Genomic DNA, 22,052 nt, shown 5'->3' on the forward strand with positions numbered 1-22,052 from the left:
TATAGGGTCATTCCATGTGTCAAATCAACCTAATTTCGAAAACTTTCTCGGCTCAAATTTTTGATTTTGTTCATATTTTTTCTGAAGAAAGACAAACATAAGTGATGAAAGCCAAAATATTAAATGCCATGGATGAATTTTTATTGAGCAATCCACTTTTTTGTAGAGGGAGGTCAAAATGACAAATTTTTACCTGAGATTTAGAGCTGAATTGTTTTATTTTTACATATACGGTAGATTATAAGGCTGCACGATATTGGGAAAAAACTTTTTTTCTGCGATATGTATTGTGATATGAAAACAATTTCACTAGATGACTTGAATAGCTGTATTTGGAAAGAATTAATCAGTCTAGAATGAATGGGGTGATTTGGTAGGGGAGTGCATAAGCATAGATAAATATATATGGACCAAAGATACAAATGAAATAAACAGTTTATGTTCTTTATGTTTTTCAGGCAAGTCTAACAGTTTTCAGGTAGAGAAATTAAATAATCAAATGAAAAATTACATTCAGCATCAATTAAATATTCATAATGAATCTTTGATAAAGCTACAAAAGTGATTTTCTCTTTGTCTTGTGTTGTTTAACATCAATGCCATAGATGGCAGCAGGTTTATTAGGCTTAAGTTTGCGTGCCTGTAACTCAAGAAGTATTAAAGCTATCTTAATATCCTTTTAAATTTGGGTTCTAAACAAACCTTTCATTTGGCATCTTCATTTTAAAGGCCCTATATTGTTCAATCCCAGAGGTATGGGGCTCTCAATGTGGCTCTATGAGTAAATTGTTAAATTGTACACATTTTTGGTGGTCAAAAACCAAATGGTGACTTTTCAAACAGCTGATACTAATTGAATTTATAGAGGAATGTCTGAAGAACAAATAATGCTAAAACTAGAAATGTTTTTTCCTTCTATCAAACTGCATTAAACATAACAGTTTTAACAAAGTTTTAGTGCCAAAAACACACTAAAATGGCCAAGTTGAAGAACATTAACTTCCTTCCAGAGATTTGTAGAAATACATTTTTGAAATACAAAAATGAAATAAAATATTGCACCAGCTACATAGCCATGATTTCCTTATTCTTAATAAAAGTATATTTTTGGACTCTCAAAAATCAAGATATTAACTTTGTTTTTATGTGGATAAATATAGGCAAATTTTAACTTTTAACATTATTTCTTCTTCAGACATTCCTCTTTCAATACAGTAAGTACCAGCTGTGTGCAAAGTCATGCATATTTGGTTTTTAACCATTGAAAATGGGTAAAGTTCAACAATTTGCACATAGAGCTACACTGAAATCTCCATATCTCTGGAAATACACCATATAGGACCTTAAAATGAACATTCCAAAAGAAAAGAAAAAATGTTAAGAACTACAATCTAAAAGGATACTGACATATGTTTAATACATCTTGAGTTACAGTCGCACAAACATTGGAAATTAGTATTTTTGGTAGTCAGATAGGTGTTCTACACAATTATTTTGATAGATGGGAAACAGGATACATTTCTAGTTTCAACATTATTTGTTCTTCAGACATTGCTGTTTAAAAGAAAAAATTATCACCCATTCACCCAGTCAGAACTTATATAGAACTTTAGAAATGCTTCTCCCCATGAACTGTCACCACTGGTATATAATGCAACAAGTATTGTTAAAGTGAAGCCCCCATACACCCACACACACTAGTGGATTACTCAGTACATATTTATCATTAATATTTATGTTTATCTTTCTTCAGAAAAAAGATGACCCTGTATAGATATATACCCATATCATTCTCACCAGGGCTGAATTTATTTTATCAAAAATATAGTAAAAATATTGTGAAATATTATTACAATGTAAAATAACTGTTTATATATATATATATATATATATATATATACATATACATATATATATGTATATATATATATATATATATATATATATATATATATATATATATACATACATATATATATATATATATACATATATATATAAAGCAAATCTGAATTTTCAGCATCATTACTCCAGTCTTCAGTGTCACATGATCAGAAATTATTCTAATATGCTGATTTTCTGCACAAGAAACATTTCTTATTATTGTCTATGTGGAAAACAGTCATGCCGCTCAATATTGTTAGAGGAAACCGTGATACATTTTTTTCAGAATTCTTTAAGGAATCTAATGAAAAAAAAACAACAACAACAGCAGCAGCATTTATTTAAAAAAAAAATAAAATAAATAAAATAAAATTGACGTTTAATGCATCTTTGCTTATTAATTAAACAAACAACCAAATTTCCTCACCCCAAGGAAATTTTCATTTTTCATTTTTATACACAGTAGTGTATATATTGTATCACAATTGAAAATGTTTTTTTTTTTTTGCATTTTATTGTGTAAAAAGTTATGGCTGTCAAAACTTGTTTAGCAAAAGCGAAATGATTGAAAGTGAATATATCTAATATACATTTTATAACTTTAAATCTATGTATGACACTATAATCAAGTAAAAATCATATGCCAACTATCTATAGGACTGGCAGCAATTGACTGAATATGAATTATGAATAGGTGATTAATATGAATTAATGAAATATGTCCATTTCAGCCTGCTTAAACAACTTCCTTTCTACATTGAGGAAAAACTAGTGAAAACCTGTGATTAGAACTGCAGTGGTTACCATTGTAAACTTTATCTAATGAATCAAGACAGTAAATATTAACATAAATTGCATTACATTTCCTGTATATAAAGGTGGCTTTTTATTTGGATTTGTTTTCATGTTTTAATGAATGTAATACTGCAGCTCTCAGTCAGATTCTAGCTCTTGACATATTTTCACAAGTTCAGCTGAAATGCAGCAGAAACTTTTGAATACTCTTAACAGTACTTTAAATGCTAGCAAAAATGATGTATTATATAATACAGTGTATATAATATAGTGAAAATATTGTTATAACCATTCCAGGACCATTCCATTCAAAAGAAGTCATCTGGCAAAAAAACAAAAAAAACAACAACATGAACATAAACACAACCCTTGCACAGACTGGATTTATTTCCCCGGAACTTTTCTATTTTTTTCGTCCAATTCTTTGAATATTGCACAATTTTGCCTGTCTCAACCACGCAGCCAACAGACATAACCTTCTGTTCTCACTATTTCAAAGTAAAAAAAATTTACTTCTTCAATACATTAAATATCCCGAAAATATCCCGAAAGCTCTATTTAAGAGTTTTGGGAGCTAGAACATGATAAGAAAAACATTTTTAGGCAGTTTTAAAGCAGAAGCACTGGGTGCTAAATATTTCACACCACTACCTCCATTCTGAGTGGGGAGCAGTTTGTAAGGGTAGACATGCGGAGAAACACTAGTGTGTCTTTAAGTGTCGAGAGAATACATCTGCCCCAGCTCTCTCTCTCTCTCACACACACACACACTTATGCACAGCACCAGCTCTCTTCCTTGTGTGGCAGCTTTCAGAACTACTCTGGGACTCCACAACATTTGAGTTCAAAATAGATAACAAGACAAAGGAAATGGAGGGTGCATCTGCCTAATTGGGCCCTATGTGGTGACAGCATGAACCTGACACTTTTCCCACAACTCTCATGTGGATGAGACACGGGCGATGATGCGCATCCCTTTGTAACATCGGCTACACACACGTGTGCGCGCACACAGACATTGACGCAGACGGTCCCAGTGTAATTACACTGTTCGGTTCCTAATCCTGTGTCTTAAAAACCTACACAAGTCACTTTCTCTCTCTTCGCTCTTTCCCCTCAGACAGTAGTTGAGGCTTGAATAGAGTTTAGAAAATAATAACACGCGAGCTTAACTGCGGAGTCTGTCAAGTGAGGGAAATAATATTTGTCCAGCTGGACAGCCTTTCCCTTTGTGCGGGCTAAATTAATGTTGAGATTTCTGTCTGCGCGAGGAGAAAGGGCTGTCGTGTCGGAGAGGAAGTGCGAGCTGTTTGGTGTTTGACAGGGATTATTAAAATCAGCCCAGATGAAGGGGAGAGGGGCGCCAGCAAAGCCAAATTGACACTGACACTCTCCATTACACTCCACTTGACTTGCGATGACGACGTTGATACAGTCTTTTTTCTCGCTGGCGCACGCTGGATCTGTGCGAAGCAAGACTTGAACATTGAGGGCTTTATAGCAATCTGAGGCCAGATGGATTGTTTATTTAAAGTGAGGGCAAGAAGATGTGTCAGTCTATATCCCTACGGCGTCTGGTAATACCGCGAGGCCGCTCTTTCCGATATGCATGTATTACCACCGAGCTGTACTGTAAATTGAATGGCACTCCAGCTTGACGCAGAGAGGGGAGGCGGATAGATGAAAAGCAATGGATTGAGGCTGGAAATATTTATGGCAGATGATAACTAGCGCCTTGTTCCAGCTGCGCTTTGACGCGCAGCCACTGATAAGGATCTTGTTGGAGGTGAAATCAAATCATTTCGTGTAAGGGGCCGTCATGTGTGTTCGAGGACGTTTCATCAAACATAAAGGCTTCTCTTTTCAAGCTTACATTTGATCCCATTCAGACAAATGCAATACACAAGCAGACATCCATTATTTTTTTCACTTCTTTTCTTTTTACTGGCTACGGCTGTTCAAAAAGTTGGTTATGATGCCCACAATAGATGTGAAATGGAGCCTTATAGATTTTTTTACCCAATACAAGCATGTGCTGCAGAAACATTACTTGTTCGATTAGGTTACCAGATCTAATAAAATTATATAAAATAATCAACCTCAACTTTCCTTACCAAAGAAAACTTACCAAAAAACGTAACCCCTGATCCTTTAATTTTGGGGTGGGTTTATGAATAATGGTGGAAAATTGCCTAACTTTGTTGATCTGATTTATTGTGTTATAAAACATTTGTAATATGAAAGAGGTGGATACTGAAAAGGTCTCTCTGGCATGTGCATCATTGGAGTAGAGAAGGTCTTGGGCAAGAATGTGTGAGAGGCTGCTCACTGCAGAGCAAATGGGTGGAACTTGATGTCCAGCTCCCCCTCAGTAGAGCTAGAAGGTCCAATCACACCCTAACCCTTACCTTAACCTATCCCTTAACCTAATTAGGTTAAGCTCCACCTCTTTGATCCACAGAGGTGGAGCTGGACTAGCTCAAGGTCCACCCGTTTGTCTGAGAGCACCACTTTTAATGTGTCACACTTTTGTATGCTATAGGGTCCAAGCATTAGCAATCAAAAACCACTACTATATTCTAGAAATAAGCCCTAAAAATGCAAACTTTGACTTCTCATATTTACATGCAATTTTATGATGAAACATAAAATGACTAACTATAACGATAACTATAAGTATAAAGTTTGAATAATCTTTCTAATTCTGTGATAATAGGGAAGTCCACACCTCAACTATAGGCAAGGCAAGTTTATTTGTATAGCACATTTCATACACAATGGTAATTCAAAGTGCTTTACACAGAAAAGAAGTTAAAATAATCATAAAATAATCGCAACCTACATACAAAATAAAAAAAATCATGTGCATGGGAAATACTAATAATCGTATTTAACTAAAGGCTGCCAAAATATATCTCTAACTGCCCAAATCACTAAGTTCGGGGCACCCCTGTCTGAATGGAAAAGTCAGAGAGCTTTGGTTTGTGAGACACACTAGTAGCAACTTCCCAGGTTACTAATGTCTTTCCTACCCCTTCATGGGGTGGAGTATCCCCACACCTTCTGCCTCTGATGGCTTCCAGTGACTTTCCAACCCCTTCATGGGGTGGAGTATCCCCACACCTTCTGCCTCTGATGGCTTCCAGTGACTTTCCAACCCCTTATTGGAGTGGAGTATACACCATACTGTCTGTCTCAGCCTGCGACCTGGTGTCTTACACTCACGTCTGAGTGTGTGGGTAAACCCACCATCTCACTTCCCAATTCTCTCAACTCTTCCAACCAGACAGTCATAACCATAAAATAAAAAAAATAAAAACAAGGATAATTAAAAAAAAGTTTTAAAAAGAATCAAAAGAAAGATTATACATAGATAAAATAAAGCTATAACGATAATGAGGCAGAGGAGCGTTATTGTTGGAAACACTTTTAGAACTTTTTTTTTCAGCCGATGAACAATAAAAACATTGACAGACAATCAGAATCCACCTGACTTAAATCGGCACGTTATATTGTTATCATTATAGTTATCTTTATACTTATCATTCCTTTTGTGAAAACACCTCAAGTCGCTTGTGTATAATAAGTATAAGTATAATTCCTTAAACAGAGCAGCTGAACAGCTTTGATTTCCCTTAAAATCTGAGTGTATGTAAGCAATAAGGTACTCGAGTCTGTGCTGTATCGTGAATAATTCACGGGTGAAGGGCGTTATTAGGCACAATGTGAAGCGGAGTGCCTGCAACCTCTTCAGCCGTGACTTATTCACGATACAGCATTAGCCTCGAGTACCTTATTGCTTTTATAAAACGGTTACCACACAATACAAATATTAAAGCCAAAAATATGTATCGATGCAACTTTCATGAGGTAAAAGCCTTTCATATTTCACTAAAATCCTTCCTTCCGCCAGAAAAAAATAGTCCCTGACCGTGAACAGCAAAAGAAGTTATTAGGCCATTAGATGGCGGCAAAGACTATCTTTATGAGTGTGTCACTCAGTAGCGAAGACTTTTATATTGAGAAGACTGAATTGTTGTGAACACGGAACAAGACACAACTGACAAATGCTTTGACTACCACTGTCAGTCACGGGAAAACCCCTTAACTTTTAAAAGGACAAGATAATACATCGGACATTTAAACAGATTTTTTATTATGAACATAGGACTGACCTGAAGGAAAATGCCAAATCTGAATGCAGGTAATAAACTCACTCACTCGATCTCTTTCTCACAATACTCTTCTACATTATACAGTAAGCTTCAATAAACAATATCAATTGAGAACATACAGTTTACGTTGCTAAGAGTGGTTGCTAAGGGTGTTGTGTAGTGATACACAGAACCGTTGGGTGAAGCGGTTACAGCCGTGTTTTGTCATGAATAAAACACAGCTATTGACCAATCAGAATCAAGGACAGGAACTAACCATTTTATGAATAAATAAGGGCTGATGTTTGGTTTTTTAAGTAGGACTGAAAGCTCTAAATTTTTACCAGTATTTCATTTTTTATAGGACAGAAAAGATGGATTGGCAGAGTGAATTCCTGCATGACCATGCATTTGTGGAGCTGCAGTTGGAAGGAATCCCTGGTGAGGTGGACATCCAGAACCTGATCAGAGACACAGAGGAGAAACTCAGACTCAATGCCTGCAGGTCAGTGGCCTAGAGGACTCACATTTTTACACTATGTTGTGCTCGGAGGTGAGGTGTGTAAATTTTTTTATGTCAAAATGCATTCTCCCATCTCAATTTAATGTGCATAGATAGTTACAAACAGGGCTTTAATAAACATACAAATATGTTACATTAAAGGAAAGGACATTTTAATTCACTTTAAAATGAAAATTACCCCACGCTTTACTCACCCTCAAGCCATCCTAGGTGTATATGACTTTCTTCTTTCTGAAGAACACAATCAGAGTTGTATTAATAAATATCCTGACGAGTCCAAGCTTTATAATGTCAGTGATCGGGAAACAATGAGTATGAAGCTCAAGAAAGTGCATCTATCCATCATAAACGTACTCCACACAGCTCCAGGGGGTTAATAAAGGCCTTCTGAAGTGAAGCGATGCGTTTGTGTAAGAAAAATATCCATATTTAACAAAGTTATGCTTTCTTCCTAAGTTGAATATGTAAGGCGTAGGATGTAGCGTAAGAGTTTTGAACTGCGAGAGGCGTTACACTTTCTTCGTAAGTTGAATATGGAAGACAGTCTGGTGGAAGCTAGATATTTTACTTTATAACTTGTTAAATATGGATATTTTTCTTACACAAATGCATCGCTTCGGAAGGCCTTTATTTACCCCCTGGAGCCGTATGGAGTATGTTTATGATAGATGGATGCACTTTTTTGAGCTTCGTACTCGTTGTTTCCCATTCACTGCCATTATAAAGCTCGGATGCGTCAGGATATTTATTAATATAACTCAGATTGTGTTCATCAGAAAGAAGAAAGTCATATACACCTAGGATGGCTTGACGGTGAGTAAAGCTTGGACTAATTTTCATTTTAAGGTGAACTAATCCTTTAATGGATCAGTATGGCTGAAGAGACTTTTTTTTTTTTTTTTTTTTTGGCAAGTCATTTAGAATTGGGACCTCCTGTGCTGAGAGATTTTCTAAACACACACACACAGTGGACATACTTAATGTTAATGTTGTTAGGAACCAGAATCACTGTGGCACATTTGCAATAAATGCATCAAAGATGTTTATTATCGTTCTGGATTCAGCTATTATAAGTTTTATTATATTAGGTGTCTGTGTTTGTATTATACCATTGCATTCACACAAGAAACAATAACAGTGTTGCACATTTTATAAAATAAAATCTCAAGATCAAGATCTTTCTATGCTCTATCCTGAAATGCAGAAGAAAAAACAATATAATTATGGATTATGTCATTCTCTGGTATACAGGGATAACAGCCCTTCATCACTCACATAAACACATATCTTGTAGGTTTCAATAGACTAACCCATTCAAAACAAGACCGTCTCATTTAGTATTGATCCTCTATGTGCTTTAGTCTTAAAGGTGCTGGTTCCATAGAAGATTATTGATCACCCTGATCTAGATCACATCAATTTACAGATATATGACCAACATATTTGTACTACAAGTATACTGCATGAATTGCCTATATCAGCATTGTTTGAGAAGACATAAAATTTCATAGGCTAATATATTAATCACAAGGCTTTTTTTTTTTATCATGTAGGAGATGTAAATGCAGGCTCGTAGCAGTTGTTTAGTGCTTGAGTGGACATTGTATGCTTCATTTGCAGAGCCTGTTATTTCCACAGATGCTTCCTCCAGTGTTGGTAATCCTAACATTCAGACCGCATGATTAATTGAGGGTTGATGAATAGCATGCCACTTCATCTGAAATCAATGAACTTAAACACATTCTGAATGCAAGCTGGAGCTAGACGTCCTTTTTTCCCAATTTGATGGAAGGTTGTGGCATTATCAGATATTGAGGTTTTGTTGTCGATGAAGGACATGTTGACGAGTGCCCCTGAACTCGTTTCTCTCGCTCTGTTTTAATTCGTAATCTCTTTATGCCGATAATGCACCGTAGAGTCTCACCTGCATCGGTAGTTTTGGAGGACATGCTTCTCATGACTAGATCTCTGTTTTTTCCTTCTGCACCTCCTTCTCCACCTCATCCTCTCTCCCTGATGGCACCTCTTTCCATTGTGCTGCCTGCTCTGAAAAATCTATCTCTGCCATGCTTTTATCCTTTATGTTGCTCTGAGGACACGCGCAGGCCAGAAGGGTCTACGCTAAATGTGTTGTGCGTGAACAAAGGCGGTCTTACTCCCCCCTGCCATTAGACACACGTTCTCATTCCTGTCTGTCCGGCCTCTCTCCTCTCCAAATGGGAAAGTAATAATTGAAGATTCCACATCTTGAAACGAAAACCCTTGTGTGGGTAATTCAAGGATTATTACTGAAGGCCGAGACAGTTTTTCTGCCTCTCTAAGCATTAAAGGGTTATTTTGTGTTCTTGGAGAAAGATGGAAGATGGGGAACCATTATAAGAACAAAGAACCCGGATAATAGGGAATTGCGCTGAGAAGAGAGAGATAGAGAGGGAGGGTGGGCAGGCAGGCGGGCGGGGTGAAGATCTGGTGGTCAGTCGGAGCTGAGCCGATGCGGATGGAGGCAGGTGAAGACTTCGCCCTTCTCCATGACCTCCACTAGGGTGGGCCAAAGCCGTGCTCTACACCTGCTTCCTAATCCACTTATCCGAGGACAAGTTCTAGGAAAGAATGGGAAACTAGAGAATTTGCGGCTGCCTACCTTGTTTTGCGGTACTGAACCATTTAAGGGTCAGCGCGACAGGCTGCCTCCTCTCGGCTCTAGGATGTCGGAGATTTGCCTAAGAGCTGCTTCCTAATTGAAGGAGATTAAGATAGCCTGTCAAACAGCCTGGGATCTCCCAAATTGAAATGCTGTTATCCATTAAGCTTCATCAAATCGGACACTCAGGGAGGCCACCGGCAGTATGCCGGCCACTAATGAAGTGTCAGCCATAGTCCAGCGACGGGAGGCCGGGCTTCGGATTTCACCCCGGCTTACGGAAGATAGCCGCAGCAGTGTGCCAATTTACCTTGTGTGTGTGAGCTTGTGTGGGTCCTGACAAATAACCCGTTGGGGGTTTGGCACTAGAGGAGGCTAAGCGGGCCAGATCTCGAGTCGACGGGATCCACTTTCACTCCGTACTGCGTATTCGTGGAAAGAGAGGCCTTCTTTGATAGCTCCCAGATAGGCTATTTGTTTCCTGGGCACATGACTTGGTGCTCACTGAAGCTGAGGCTTATTTGAAAGAGATCTTTTCCTCTCCCTCCCTATCACCCTGCTATTTCCTTCTCCGCTTCTCTCTCCTGGAGCGCGACAGCCCACCCACACTAAATTAATTTTGACAAGGAACTTAAGATAACGTCAAAGCGCTGACTAATCAGTGTATTGGGTTTCTGTAAGGCAGAGAGCTGTGAAACATGCCATCATATTTAATAAAAGACTCCCGTTGCCTCTCTTGCTTTCTAGTCCTCTTGTTCTACCCCCCACCCTCTCTCTCTCTCTCTTTACCTGGTCTGTCATGTCTGGTTTGTGCGGATTTGAAAAACAATTACAGTTTTTGGAAGCGTGATTGGCAGACAGGGAGGAAGCAGAGAATGGGGCTTAAGGGAGCTTTTGCTAGTCTCTGCGCTCAGGGTTTTGTGTGGAGCTGGTCTCCCTGAAATTCCTTTCAACTTCTCCTTTTGTTGTTGTTTGATTTAAAGGGTAGATTAATCAGGAATTTTTTTGTGCGCGTGTGAGGCTGTTGACGGCCTTTTTGGCTTTATTCAGTGTGTTTCTCTGAGACTCTTTCTCTCTGTCTGCCTCTGTTCTTTTTTCTCATCCTGTGTGGCTCTCAGAGTCAGTGAAAATCGTGTTATTGGATCTGATTAATCTCGAGGGGGTTAGCACACGTCTTCAGGTGAGGTCAGATGATCGGTCGCTTTGTCTTTTGCTCAGTACTGTATAGCTATTTACCTATATTTTTTTATTTAGATATTCTTCAGTATATGTAACCATAATAAGTTTTATGTAATCATAGGCTCATTAATTGTAATCACACATGTTTCTGTTCATAGTTATACCTTTAAAGAGTAATGTATAAAAACACACGATGTGTTACATCATGTGTACACAAGTATTTTATAAGTTGTAACAATGAATGGAAGTATAATGCATTTTATCTGTGGTTCCAAAATAAGAAAATAAGAATTATAATAATAGTAACAGATAATAATGTATAATAAGTATTATTGTATTATAAGTAGGGTTGTAAATCGACAATCGATTCCAATTCTGGAATTGGATACTTAAGGTCAGGAATCAGAGACTTGTAATAAAATTAAAATTTTGATTCTGCTTATTGATTCATGTGTGCGATTCAAACCATTTTCAAGTGCAAGAAGTCGGCAACTCGTGCCTCACACTGTTTTCTTCGCGCACACATCTCCGCTTCTCATCTAGTGTGCGATACTGAATTGAGTTCCCGTTAACACATTTGTGGTATCTGTCAGGAGTTATAAAACATTATAAAACGGTTAGTTCCTGTCCTTGATTCTGATTGGTCAATAGATGTGTTTTATTCACGATAAAACACGGCTATGACCGCTTTATCCAACGGTTCTGTGTATCACTACACAATACCCTTAGCAACCACTATTAGCAACGTGAACTGTTTGTTCTCAATTGATATTGTTCATTGAAGCTTACTGTATTATGTAGAACTAGAAGAGTATTGTGAGAAAGAGATTGAGTGAGCGAGTTTATTACCTGCATTCAGATTTAGCATTTTCCTTCAGGTCAGTCCTATGTTCATAATAGAACATCTGTTTAAATGTCTGATGTATTATCTTGTCCGTTTAACAGTTAAGGGGTTTTCCCGTGACTGACAGCGCTAGTCAAAGCATTTGTCAGTTGCGTCTTGTTCCGTGTTCACAACAATTCAGTCTTTTCAATATAAAAGTCTTCGCTACTGACTGACACATTCATAAAGACAGTCTTTGCCACCATCTAATGGGGTAATAATGTAACTTCTGTTGCTGTTCATGGTCAGGGACTATTTTCTCTGGCGGAAGGAAGGCTTTTAGAAAAAGTTTACTTCATGAAAGTTGCATTGATACATATTTCTGGCTTTAATATTTGTATTGTGTACACTTATAGAGCACTTTAAGTACATTTTGGAAGTGTACTTTTTTTTTTCACCTGGGTACTCATCACTTCCGGTATCCACACACATTACATCAGTACACAACACTTTTAACAGTTCAACACTTCAACAGACTTCCTGTTTCAAAATAGTAGTCAACAATACAATTCACACATGAACACAACGTTTCCCCCTTTTTTAAAGAACAGATTTATGTAACATAGTCCTTCAGCCAACCAGGCTTTCGAACATCACGTTTAGGTCTAGTGGTAGTGAGCAGTGTTCTCAGCCGGAGTTGTCGGTGTGTATGGAAATGCAGTGAGATGGGAAGCATTCCAAATCTTTCCATCACTAAGAACGTATGTACCCACCCCAAGTCTTTTGGCAACCGTGAGAGGATCTGTAAACTTTCTGTGTCCCTAGAAACATGCAAGGGGTTCCATACCCTCACTTTATCTCCCTCCTGGAAACAAGGAGTGCGAGTACTCTGCTTAGCATCAGTGTACTTTTTCATTTTGTGTTGCAGCTGTGTAACCCTTCGGCGAACAGTCGTGTCAGTTGGTGAGTGCACAGGAGCAGATGGCAAAATAGACAGCCTTGTGCGCATTTGCCTGCCATAGAGGAGCTGAAAGGGTGAAGTTGCAGCATGTGGAGTGGCACAGTAAACCTGAAAGAAGTTAGTTACCACAGGTTTCCATGGCTGAGGTTTATGGATGGACAGTGTGTTTGAGCACATGGTTGAACCTCTCTACAGCACCATTAGCTGCTGGGTAGTAGAGAGAGGAATGATGGTGACGAATATTCCTTCCTTCCAGAAAGGCAGAGAAAGCAGCAGATTTAAAAACTGAATACCATTATCAGTACCAATACTCAATGTATTTCCATGGCATCTGAAGACTAATGACAGAAACAAAATCATAGAATCCATAGTGACAGTGAGAGTAAAGGAGACCTCAGGCCATTTGTTATAATAATCCATTATATGCAAACCTGTAGTCGGATGCAGCAGTGTCAAATGGCCCGACTATATCCACAGCCACTTTCTGCCATGGAACGGACAGCGTCATGAACCTGAACATCCATTCCTGGCCACCAATAGAGACCACGAAGGTGTTGTTTAGTTCTCACCTCTCGCTGATGTCCTTTGTGTGATATAGAGACCAGCACAGATTTAAAAAAAGCAGCAGGGGCAATCAGCCACGAGCCTCAGAAGACGAAGTTGTCTTTAACAGACAGTTCCAGTTGCAGTTTATAGTATGGCAACAGTCCCTTGTGTGAAGGAGGCCAAACATTGGAAATCTGTGTACGAAGTTTGGTTAGAGCAGGGCAAGAAGCACATGCAGTATCAACATCAGCAGCAGACAGAGAATTACAGGCAGCAGATAGAAAAACAACAAACTCCTCATCAACATCATCAACTGAGTGCAAAAAATATTTTTTCTGAAGTTATTGAGATATCTTTAATACTTTTTGAGTGACAGGCACACAAACTTTAGAAAACACAGTTTTTTGGCTCCAAAGCCCCGTAATTTGGTTCCAAATCTCACAAAACAGTGGATTTCTCAGTAAATACAGTGGTGGTCAGAATTATTTGCACCCTTGGTAAATATGTTTATCCTTGTGATCTTAGATTAATAAAATTAGCAAAAAACTAACCTTTCATTGAAGGAAAAGAATTGAAAGTGGGGGGAAAATCACATTATGAAATAAATGTTTTTCTCCAAAATACGTTGGCCACAATTATTGGCAACCTTTTATTAAATACTTTTTGCAACCTCCTTTTGCCAAGATAACAGCTCTGAGTCTTCACCTATAATGCCTGATGAGTTTGGAGAACACCTGACAAGAGATCAGAGACCATTCCTTCATGCAGAATCTCTACAGATCCTTCAGATTCCCAGCTCTATGTTGGTTCTTCTTTTCTTCAGTTCACTCCACTAATTTTCTTTAGGGTTCAGGTCAGGGGATTGAGACAGCCACGGCAGAAGCTTCATTTTGTGCTCAGTGACACATTTTTGCGTTGGTTTTGATGTTTGTTTTGGATCATTGTCCTGATGGAAGATCCCACCACGGCCCATTATAAGATTTCTAGCAGAAGCGGTCAGGTTTTGTTTTTTAATCTGTTGGTATTTGATAGAATTCATGATACCATGTATCTGAGCAAGATGTCTAGGACCTCCAGCAGAAAAATAGGCCCACACCATTAAAGATCCAGCAGTATATTTAACCGTGGGCATGGGGTACTTTTTATCCATGTGTGCACCAAACCCATCTGGTGGGTTTGCTGCCAAAAAGCTCTTTTTTTAGTTTCATCTGACCATAGAAGCCGGTCCCGTTTGAAGTTCCAGTCAAGTCTGACAACTGAATATGCTGGAGATTGTTTCTGGATGAGAGCAGAGGATTTTACTTGAAACCCTCCCGAACAACTTGTGGGGATGTAGGTGCTGTTTGATAATTTTTTTTAGGCTTTCTGAGACTCAAGACTCAACTAATCTCTGCAATTCTCCAGCTGTGATCCTTGGAGAGTCTTTGGCCGCTCAAACTTTCCTCCTCACCGCGCATTAGGACGATTTAGACACAGGTCCTCTTCCGCGCAGATTTGTAATATCTTTAGTTGATTGGAACTTCTTAATTATTGCCCTGATGGTGGATTTTTAATGTGTTAGTTTTTTTCTTACAGCCACTTTCTATTTTGTGAAGCTCAACAATCTTTTGCTGCACATCAGAACTACATTCTTTGGTTTTACTCATTGTGATGAATGATTAAGGGAATTTGGCTTTTGTGTTTCCTCATATTTTTACTCCTGTGGAACAGGAAGTCATGGCTGGACAGTTTCATGTTCATGATCACCCTGGTGTGCTAAAAAAAATGTAAATATGAATGAGAATATACTTCAGAGATATTTACTCATAAAACATTCTAGGGGTGCCAATAATTGTGGCCAACATGTTTTGGAGAAAAACATTTATTTCATAATGTGATATTCCCCCCACTTTCAATTCTTTTCCTTCAATGAAAGTTTAGATTTTTGCTAATTTTATGAATTAAAGATCAAAAGGATAAACAACACAGATTTATTTTTATAGTCATCTTTGATCATATTTACCAAGGGTGCCAATAATTCTGACCACCACTGTATACATCCATGACATTGAATATTTTGGCTTTCATCACCATTTATGTTTGTCTTTCTTTAAAAAAAAAAAAAAAAAAAAAATTGAGCCAGGGAAGTTTCCAAAATTTGGTTGATTTGACATGGAATGACCCTGCTGCAGTTTGTGTCATTAACGTTAATCAAAGAACAGAAGAAACAGATAGTCACTCACTGATCTTGACTGAATAACTTTTGTAACTTTAATAAGGATTAATCTGTATTTTAATTATAAAGAGAAAACTATGCAGTGTTATTTTACATTTGATTACAATTTCTGTGCCTGTACTTTGTTCAGTTTATTTATTTGTGCTATAGTTAATTTGTTTTTGTTCTTATTTTATATTGTTTACTTGTCTTTAATAATGTTTGACATTTATATTAGTTAGTCCAGTTGTTTTTGCTGTGTTCTTTAGGCTGCTGATTTTTTTTTTTTTTTGTAGGTTCCTGATTTTTGTTTATGGAAATCAGGTGCAACAAAATGTTTTGCCAAAAGACACAGAATAAATATGTTTGATATTAATATTTGACTAAATGTTTTTACCTTACTGTATTGGGTCGCTGCTTAATGCCCAATGAGAAATCTAATTTGGAAAACAATGTTAAGTTGATACTATTTTTTTTTTTTTTACAGGGAAAAATTAGGATTAGTACACTTTTAATGCATAGACTGTATAGACTTAATTGAAAGTGTTACTAAAAGTTTCCCAAAACCTTTTATTTATTTATTTATTTATTTATTTTTAAAGAAAAACAATTCATTTCAAACCCATTCTTGTGATAATCTATTCATATTTGAAGCATGTCCCTTAAATATTTATTGTTGAATGTGAAACTGACACATCATCAGTGGCAGTCAGGCAGAAGTTTGACAGCAGCTGACCCTTTGATTGATGCCAGTCCTCATGAGTGCTCAGACCAACACTGTCCGTGACTCGCCTTCAGTGATCGCTGACCCCATCCAGCGCCAATACACAAAGGATTACGCAGGCGTTGGCGAGTGGCAGGAGTGTGTGCGGATGAGAGATGAGACTTTTATGAAGTTTTAGCGTTGTGTGGCTGCACAGATGGAAGCTCGTTTAGACCCTGCTGTTTGAGCAGAGTCCTGGGGTGACGCCTGGCTCAGCACCGGCTCTGAGCACAAATCCTTATTTTATTAGAAACATTAAACAGACTTAGTCAGTATATCTGCCTTTCTGCTAGCTCTGGATGGCTACACTTAACTAATGTATAAGAGCTAAGCTAAGTGATATCCTTGAGTTAACAATGTTCACAAAAAACACAGAGGAACAAATAATTGTTGTGAACTTTTTTAGAACGCCCTATAAACACAATAGTTCCCAAAAACCCTCTCAAAATATACCAAACTGTTAAAACAAACTCTAAAAGTGAAGTAAATCCACACATTTTGATAGAATTTGGCTGCTTTTGTCAACACGCAACGACTATAAGCAGAATTTCACCTATAAAAGGGCAGTTTTGTTTGTGTGTCTGTGTCGACAGCATCTTTAGTGTGTAAAACAGAATTTTTATGTTCCCTGTTAGCGCTTGTGTTTTTACAGCGAGCTTTAGGCTGTTCATTAAACAGAATGGGAAGATTTGCTTTTCCAGCACGGTCTGTCAGCACCTTCATGTCCTCTCGTCACACATATTTCCTTTTTACTACAAAAAGAGACACATTTGTTGGATTCCTGTCGGCAACCTTGCATTTTAACCAACGAAAAGAGCCCTCTTCATCTTTGCTTTCTACATTATTCAGCTGCATATCGTTAAAATTAACAACCCTTTATGTTCACTTTATGTTTGCTCTCTTTTTTTCAAGGAAGTAAAACTGTGTCAGGTTTAAATGGAATTTAATAAGCTGCCATTCGAAGGCATCTGGACTCGTGCATTGCCGTAGTGTTTACAGCAGTGCTTTATGTCGCTTTGTAAGAGAAGTGTGTGTGTGTGTGTGTGTGTGTGTGTTTGGGAGCGTGTATATACCTGTATGGCTTTACGGCTTTGTGTCATGTCTCATTTTTCACGGATAGAAGGAGACAGAAGTGCTGATGCCATGTGGTTATGAAGAAGATCGGCTCATCCTGTCTCGTTGAGAGAGACGTGCCACATGCAGACATACACGCACACACAGCTGATATATTGATGTCTGTGTTCATTAGGCCTGATATGGCTGATATCAGCTGTAGAGTGAAGAGTAACCGGAGGATGCTGAATTTTTTTTAAAGAGACAGCTGACATGTAACAATTGGAGATGTTTCTTAGATTTTGAGGGGGTATAAAAGTTATTTCAATGCTGAAAGTCCATCAACTGCACAATATAAAGTCAGACAAAGATTCTCTGAACATAATGTCCATATTTAGTCCATTTGTCTTTGCATTTTATTGATAGTGAAAGCAGACAGAAGAAGGGGAGAGAACAGGATCATGACAAAAGGCATGCCGGATTCAAACTGTGTGTCTCCCACATTATTAAAACAGTTGTGTTTGCAGCATGTTTGTGAATCACTAGGCCACAGCTCCAATTGCAACTGTGCCCACAAACTTCCCAGAAATGCAGCATTTTTCAACAGAAATTCAATGCCTGTCATTCAAAAAACTATACACCTTCATCTCAAATTCGTTTTTCATTAAATATTCGTTATATGATCACACTTTCACGTGTCATTAAGAATGCATCCCAGCTTGGTTTTAACATCATCACCATGTTTTTCATTCAAATAAATGTATTTTTATTATACATTTTTATTATTATTTTTTAATACTTTATTGATTCATTGATTTATTGGTTGGTTGGATGATTGGTTGATTGGTTGATTGATTGATTGATTGATTGATTGATTGATTGATTTGTTGGTTGGTTGGTTGGTTGGTTGGTTGATTGGTTGGTTGATTGGTTGATTGGTTGATTGATTGGTTGATTGCACCTTTCACCCACCTAAAAGTGCAGAGCTGCTCATTATTTGCTTGAAAGGACTTGCTTATCACAATTGTAGGTAACTGAGAAAAAGGCTTCCAACTTTTTTTCTAGCTTTTTCTGTATTCCAATGCTATCCCTGTTGAAAAAACCAGCATATGCTGGTTAGGTATGTTTTGAAGCATGGCAGCTGGTTTGAGCTGGTTTATGCTGGTCCTTAGTTGGTCATGAGCTGGTTTAAGCTGGTCCTGAGCTGGAGTTAGTTGCTTAGAACCAGCTTAGGACCAGCACTTGACCAACTTAAACCAGCTAAGGACCAACTAAGGACCAGCTTAAACCAGCTCAAGACCAACTAAGGAACAGCATAAACTAGCTCAAACCAGCTGCCATGCTTCAAAACATACCTAACCAGCATATGCTGTTTGTTTTTTTTTTTCCAACAGGGATATGGTGCTAAACAATACTCATTCACAGCTATTACTGCGAAACTAGAAAGCTGATAAATTATTACTTTTTTCTTTTGTAAATTGAAATTTGCAATTAGTAAATGGAATGTTTACATTTATTTGTTTATTTTTTATTTAGTTATTTGTGTGGCATCTGCAAACAAGTATGCAAGGCAAGTAGAAATCTGAACTACTGACCCAACTGAACCAGTGGAACAAATCCTTTAACCCTGGACATATTATGACTATTTTAATATTCCAATAAGTTGCTTTTGTGTCATTAAGATAGTAAATGATAGCAATGAAAAATAGAATACATCACTGACATTCAAGACTGGAAGTTTGTACGCCTGCATGAGAGTGTGTGTTTGTTTATTTGATTTTAGTATTGAGCAGAACCTAAAGGAACTGCAGGCCAAGGTTGGTGAGTCTTGCAGCGGAGAGAGAGTGCCCAGTCCAGTAGAATGCCTCCAGTGGTTCAGTCAGCGTAACTTGGGCATCCTGAAACCAGTGGCTACGGGACACCAAGAGCTGTTGGACTTCCTTCGAGCCATGGTAACCAAAGCCATACTTATCCTCTACGCAATCTATCCAACATACTTCATCATGACATGTTGAAGAGTAGTGTTCCACATTAATTACTTGACATTATTAATTCTCTCTTTCATATATTTAACAGCAAAACTTGCTGAAGACAGAGGAGGCTTGTGATGAGGCCGTTCTGCAGTTACTGCTGAGCATCTCTTCTCAGTGTGGTGTTGCTTTCCCTACTTCCTGCCCATCATCTACCCAAGAGCATTCCCCAATCCCTGCCTTGTCCACACCACATGATGACCTTGCTCTGGAGGTCCAGGAAGCATGGGATGATGTTCGTTTCTCATTGCGGAACCACTTACTTGGCAAACTCCAAATGATGGCTGAACCAAGCCAGACTGAGGGAGAACTGGGTGTTGGGGCTAAGGTTCCTCAGAAGGTCCTGTACCTTCAGCAACTGTTATTTCTCTACCCTGATACAAAGGTCCTCAGCTGGTACCAGCACCTTCAGATCAAGGCGGTACTCAGTGTTCTCCGTAGCTGCCAGAGCTGTAGCCCAGGTGGCGAGAAAGGCTTCGACAGACTGACTCTAGGCTTTCAAACTGCCTCGCCAACTCTTTGCTCAATGCTCCGAGAGGATATTCAGGTGCTTAATGGGATTGCGGAACCACATAACATCCTGGCCTTTCTCAACCACGTCTACCTGAACACAGTGGCACAGGAACTAGGCGTGCTAATGGAGAAGGAGATTGAGACGGCACTAAAAGACAACACCACACACAGCAGCAAAGGAGGCAAGACATCAAGCAAGAAGTCTGCAGTAGGTCAGTGTCTTCATGTCCTACTATTCATGTTGCACACAAAACTGGAAATGATAAATTGATTTATAAACTGAAACTGCCAGTTCCAATCTATTTGGCTGACTGCTACAGTACTGGTCAAAATTTGGTGTTACTGACATTTACTCAGCTTAATGTCTCCATTTACTTTGGAATTAAAGAATAGAACAAAAATAAACAATTGGGGAATCGACTTTTTGACTCAAAGTAGCACATTTGGCAGCAGAACACACTTGTGGCATTCTTTCTAAAATTAAAACCACATATTGTTCTGAAAGTTTTTCCAAATACTGATGCAGAAGTTTCCACAAATGTGTTGTACTTGTAGGTTGCTTTGCTTTCACCCTTCTGTCCAGTTCATCTCAAACCAGCTCGATGGAGTATAAGTCTGGAGACTCTGCTGACCATTCCCTGATTTGAAGCCTTTACTTCTGAGGTAGTTCTGACATAGCCTGAAGGTATTTTGTTGGTCATTATCTTGCTGTAGGGTGAACCTCTGACTAACTGTATACCAGAGGGTATTGCATGGCTTCAACTTGATGTGGTAGTCTTTTTGGTGCAGGGTGCCAGGGTGCCACTTACTCTCCAACCAAAGATTGCAGTAGTCCACTGGCAACAGACCTCTTTTTCTTATTCAGGAGATGGAGGTGTTCTACAACTTTTGACTGGTAGAGCATGTGATTTCCGGGAGTCTGGGTGTACATCTTTTTTTTTATTATTATTGTTCTGACTGAGGAACAGCTAGTCACTGTGTGTGATAAATTTTTGAAAGATATTTAGATTTTTAGAAAGCATAAAAAATAAAAGAACTGTCCTCTTCCAACAATCATCGGCCAAACAGAAAATCTGCAGATACCAACAATTAAAAAAAGTCTATATATCAGCCTTGGTGATTTACTGTGGTTGTATGCAGATGGCCTTTAGGCAGTTCTTGTCCAGAATAATCTGCGAAGTGAATCAGATTTAATGCCGATAACCAAATGTCTAGCTACATAAGACTAGTACTATATATATTCCTTACCTCCAGGCATCTTGAGTTGACTGAATCATTGTACATTTTAATGCACCGTTTGCCAAATGCTCTCATATTTTAAAGATAGTAACAATTCTTCTGATATTGCACCAACTAGTCTTTAACTGACAGATCCATAATAGACTCGCTTATTCCGGCTCCTTGTACAGACGTCAGCATCCATTTTGAATGGACTTATTAGGGCTTCACTTCCATTTAATTCACCTTCCTGCCACAATTCTCTAATTTTTACATGCAGCAGACACTCTCACTTATTTCCTGGCTATAAAGACAGGATGAGGGAGCAGCAGGGCTGAATAATTGGCCCTACGTCTATGGGACCGCTGGATTCAGGTGTACAGACCTACATGGGGCCCAGCAATCCTTCTAATTAATTACTAGAGACACCGCAGGTGTGTATTGCTGGAAAGTGACTGGAATGTGTGTCAGATGCTTGCGACTATGTACATAATGTACTTAGAACAGTGTACTAGAAGCCCTTAGGCAAAATATAATGATTGAAATAGCTGTTTTTCTATTAGTCAGTTACTAAGAGCAACGCACAGTTATTTGCTTCTTTATGGCTGGTTTTCCAGCTAACAACTGTCTTAGAAAATCTGAACATGATGCAAAATCAAACAATGAGCGCTTTGACAGTTGTTGACGGTTGCAGGGTTTGCGTTTTAGCTACATAGCTGAATTTTATTAAGTAAATGACGAATATGGGTTTCGCTTTCAATAAAAGCTATCAAAA

At 38.3% G+C, this 22,052-nt stretch overlaps 1 protein-coding gene across 2 annotated transcripts in view; it reads left to right on the forward strand.

Moving 5' to 3' along the window:
• The window catches only part of kiaa0825 (KIAA0825 ortholog), a 178,744-nt gene that overhangs the window by 1,471 nt on the left and 155,221 nt on the right, over window positions 1-22,052 (forward strand). For both annotated transcript variants that reach the window (XM_051895763.1, XM_051895762.1), the window contains exons 2-4: window positions 7,198-7,338; window positions 19,300-19,468; window positions 19,593-20,271. In XM_051895763.1, coding sequence (XP_051751723.1) covers window positions 7,208-7,338; window positions 19,300-19,468; window positions 19,593-20,271 — 979 coding nt within the window. In that variant the 5' untranslated portion in view covers window positions 7,198-7,207. The remainder of the gene's footprint in view (window positions 1-7,197; window positions 7,339-19,299; window positions 19,469-19,592; window positions 20,272-22,052) is intronic.

Source organism: Ctenopharyngodon idella, chromosome 5 (assembly GCF_019924925.1).
Source record: "Ctenopharyngodon idella isolate HZGC_01 chromosome 5, HZGC01, whole genome shotgun sequence".
Lineage (NCBI taxonomy): Eukaryota > Metazoa > Chordata > Actinopteri > Cypriniformes > Xenocyprididae > Ctenopharyngodon > Ctenopharyngodon idella.